General features: G+C 55.8%; 1 protein-coding gene across 1 annotated transcript in view; it reads right to left on the reverse strand.

Moving 5' to 3' along the window:
• Nucleotides 1-2,046, reverse strand: part of CBS (cystathionine-beta-synthase) — a 14,799-nt gene extending 12,753 nt beyond the window's left edge. The window contains 1 exon segment of the mRNA XM_015569142.1: nt 1,805-2,046. Coding sequence (XP_015424628.1) covers nt 1,805-2,013 — 209 coding nt within the window. The 5' untranslated portion in view covers nt 2,014-2,046.
• Nucleotides 2,047-3,439: the final 1,393 nt, after the last annotated feature.

The raw sequence follows: 3,439 nt of genomic DNA on the forward strand, positions 1-3,439 counted from the left end.
TTACCGGAGGTGGCCCTGGGGTCACCTTCTCTCAATGGCTTCCACTGTGACAGCCCCAGAGGCCTCCAGGACAACGCCACGGGTGCTTAGAATAATCCCCACACTCCTTACCAGAGCCAGGGACCTGCCTGCCCCACCCTCTGAGGCCCCTCCACTCACTTGGCTGCTTTCACTCCAGCCCTTGTTGTAAGCCCACCTCACCTCGGAACCGCCTGGAACCCCCTTTCCCAGATACCCACACTTCCAGCACCTTCTGCCTATGCAGGTACCAGCTCCAAGGCCTTCCCCTAGCCAGGTCACCTCTGCCTCCCAATCAGGAACCCCAAGGGCCGTTTCCTCTGGGGGGACCTTGGCCTGGTGTCCCCGCTAGCAGGTAAGCTTCTGCCTGACCTGGGCCCGAGCCCAGCTCCCTTATAACCGGGTACCTAACCTAGGACAGGGGTGTAGGGCTCAGCTTCCAGATGGGATTAGCCCATCAGGGCTTTGCAGGACGGGTGACTAGGCCAGGGTGGGAGGGGCAGGTGTCATGCTGTCTCACAACCTGGAGAAGAGTGTCCTTTCCGCCCCAGGATCCAGGCTGAGGTCACCCACCCTCCTCGGAAACCCGGTCTCTTCCCTGCCCGCCCCCAGCAGCCACACCCCAGCCGTCACTCACTGCTTCGTTTGTTTTGGCATCGAGGGCTCATCCTGTTTGGCCAGGGGCCCACTGGCCTCCTAAGCACCCAGCATTGAGGTCTATTTAGTGCTTGAGCTTCTGGGTTTGTAAATTTCCATTCCTATTTATTGGCCCCACAGAGGAGTACACCCCTTTCTCCACCCCCCTGTTCTGATCTTAAAATCAATAACCGTGAATGTTGGTATAGCAGGTTATTCGGAATAAGAATCAAACAGCTAAAGCCCAGCTGGCAGGGCTCAGTGACTGGGTGTCGACCTATGAACCAGGAGGTCAGGGTTCGATGGCCGATATGTGGGCTCAATCCCCAGTGTGGGGCGTGCAGGAGGCAGCCGATCAATGATTCTCTCTCATCATTGATGTTTCTCTCTCTCTGTCTTTCCCTCTTCTCTGAAATCAATTAAAATATACTTAAAAAAAAAAGAAGAATCAAACCTCTGAAAAAATAGTCTTTGACTCTGAAAGATTATACTATGGAAATAAAGATAACCCTAAAACTTAGTGAGCTCAATTTAAGTTTCCCAATGGGTCGGGGGGGGTTGTCTTTTTTTCCCTTGGCCGGATAGATCAGGGCACCTACAACAGGGTACAACATACAGTAGGTGCTACAAGAATGTATATGGTTTCTATTGCAGTTGTTTGGAACGAGATAACAGCTACATCTAAATCCCGTTGGAGGGCTTAAAAATTGTGGTTTATTCATCCAACAGTTTCTGTCCAACCTCAAAAAGAGGTCTCTATCAAAAAACAGTCATGGCCAGGAGATATGTGTACGGCTTAGAGTTAAGAAGAGAGGTGCCAGTGTGAACCTAACTGCTGAAAACATGCGCACTCGCCTCAAACCCAAGCGTGCAGCCCGGCGGCCCTGCGTTAGAAGCCTCACCGCTCCCCGTCACCCAGAGTGTGTGGCGTGGGCACTTCCATCTATGGTTTCAGCATCTACTCTTGTTGGGCACTGACCCGCGTGCTGGCTGCAGTGCAAACCAGCCCCGGCCTCTCTGAGCCTTGGTGGACTGACCTACACAGCACCCCCATCCAGCAGCTCACCACCCCTCACAGTGATTGCAAAGGGGACGGGTCACACGCCAAGTGCACATGGCTCCTCCCCTCCGGGTGGGAACGGGGACTTACAAGGCCGTGTGGTGATGTGGAGAGTCGGTGATGGGCCTGCCCAGCTTCCAGGAGCACCTGCTCGGGGCATCAGGCCGGATCCACAGGTGATCCTTGGTGTCCTTGTCCCCTGCGGGCCCCTGCTCCAGGCTCCTTTTGGCTGAGTGTGTCCCGGAGAGGTGGGGGCACCCTGCCACCCCCTCTTTTGCTTGGAATGTCTCAGAAGACATGCTTCGCTCTATCAGAGGAACAGCAAAGAGAAGTCATGGGTTTAGGCCGTTCAAACGCTGCAGAAGAGCCTGCTCTGATGCGGCTGGGCCCAGGGACTGCTGCTCGCCTCCCGCCCGCCCTCTCTGGGTGCAGGGCTCCACACATTCAGGGGCTCAGCAAGAACAGGCATAAAAGCACAGGCACCAAGTGCTCGGACAAGTGTGGTGGTTTCCCTAAAGGTTAAGTAGCCTGGCCGGCATGGCTGGTGGTTGAGAGTCGGCCTGTGTATGAGGCAGGAGGTCACGGTTCAATTCCCAGTCTGGGCACATGCCCAGGTTTGCAGGCTCCATCCCCCGAGTGGGTGTGCAGGAGGCAGCCAATCTATGATTCTCTCTCATCACTGATGTTTCTCTCTCTCTCTGAAATCAGTAAACAAACAAACAAATAAATAAAGTTAACTACCCCACAATTCTACTCCTAGGCATCTATCCAAAAAAAATGGAAACAGATTTGCACACCACATTCATAACAGCACTATTCACAACAGCCAAAATGCCCAAAGCAAGGGGCCTTCCATGAATGAATGGCTGTACAATGTGTGGTACACTCACACAATGCAGTATTCTGTGGCCAAGCCCTGGCTGATAAGTGGAACAGAGCCTTCCTTCCCTCTGTCCCGCACCGGCCCCTGGGGAGGTGATTCTCCCATTTTGCCGGAGGCTCCCCACCCTGTGGGAGGCCTCCCTCCCCACCTCACAGCCTGCAGCACCCTGGCCACAATCCCACGGAGACCGGCCCAGCCTACACAGGCACCTCCTTCTTGGCAACCTCCAGCAAGGTAAGGGGCTGATGGGAAATGGATTGAAATCAATCTGGTCCGCAGGACCCAAAGGCACTCTGCTTGGCAACACGGGTCTGAACCCGCAGGCTCTGCCCTCAATTGCAGGACTGAGCTGGGGGGAGGCTGCTGCGGACCAGAGGGGACGCACGAGGTCGGGAGGTGGGCTCACTCCTCTCTCACCTGAAACCGCAGACCCTTCGGGGTCACCGTTAGGTCTGATCAAATAATCGAATGGATACCCCTCCCCCCAACTGGCTTTTCAGGCCATTTCACTATGGACATTCCCTTTGCTGCGACCACATTCCGGGTCTGCACAAAGAACTGTCCGCCCAGAAAAAGCCCGCCAAAAGTCCTTTAAAAGCCGCTGACTCCCATCCAGGCCGGGCCACCTGGTGTGCGGATGGTGGGATAACTTCGCAATCCCGCACCACGCGGGCCTCCCGCGTTCCTCCTAAGGGGACCTGACAGTCCGGGCGCAGCCAAGGGCGTCCGCACTCGCGCACCGGTTGGCCCCCCGGGGGCGCGTTAGGGCCGAGGGCGCAGATGGTAGCAAACTCGTCTTTTACGGCGAGAATGTCCAGGTGGGAGACCGCGACCCCTCAGCA

This window comes from Myotis davidii, unplaced genomic scaffold (assembly GCF_000327345.1).
Source record: "Myotis davidii unplaced genomic scaffold, ASM32734v1 scaffold512, whole genome shotgun sequence".
NCBI classification, from domain to species: domain Eukaryota; kingdom Metazoa; phylum Chordata; class Mammalia; order Chiroptera; family Vespertilionidae; genus Myotis; species Myotis davidii.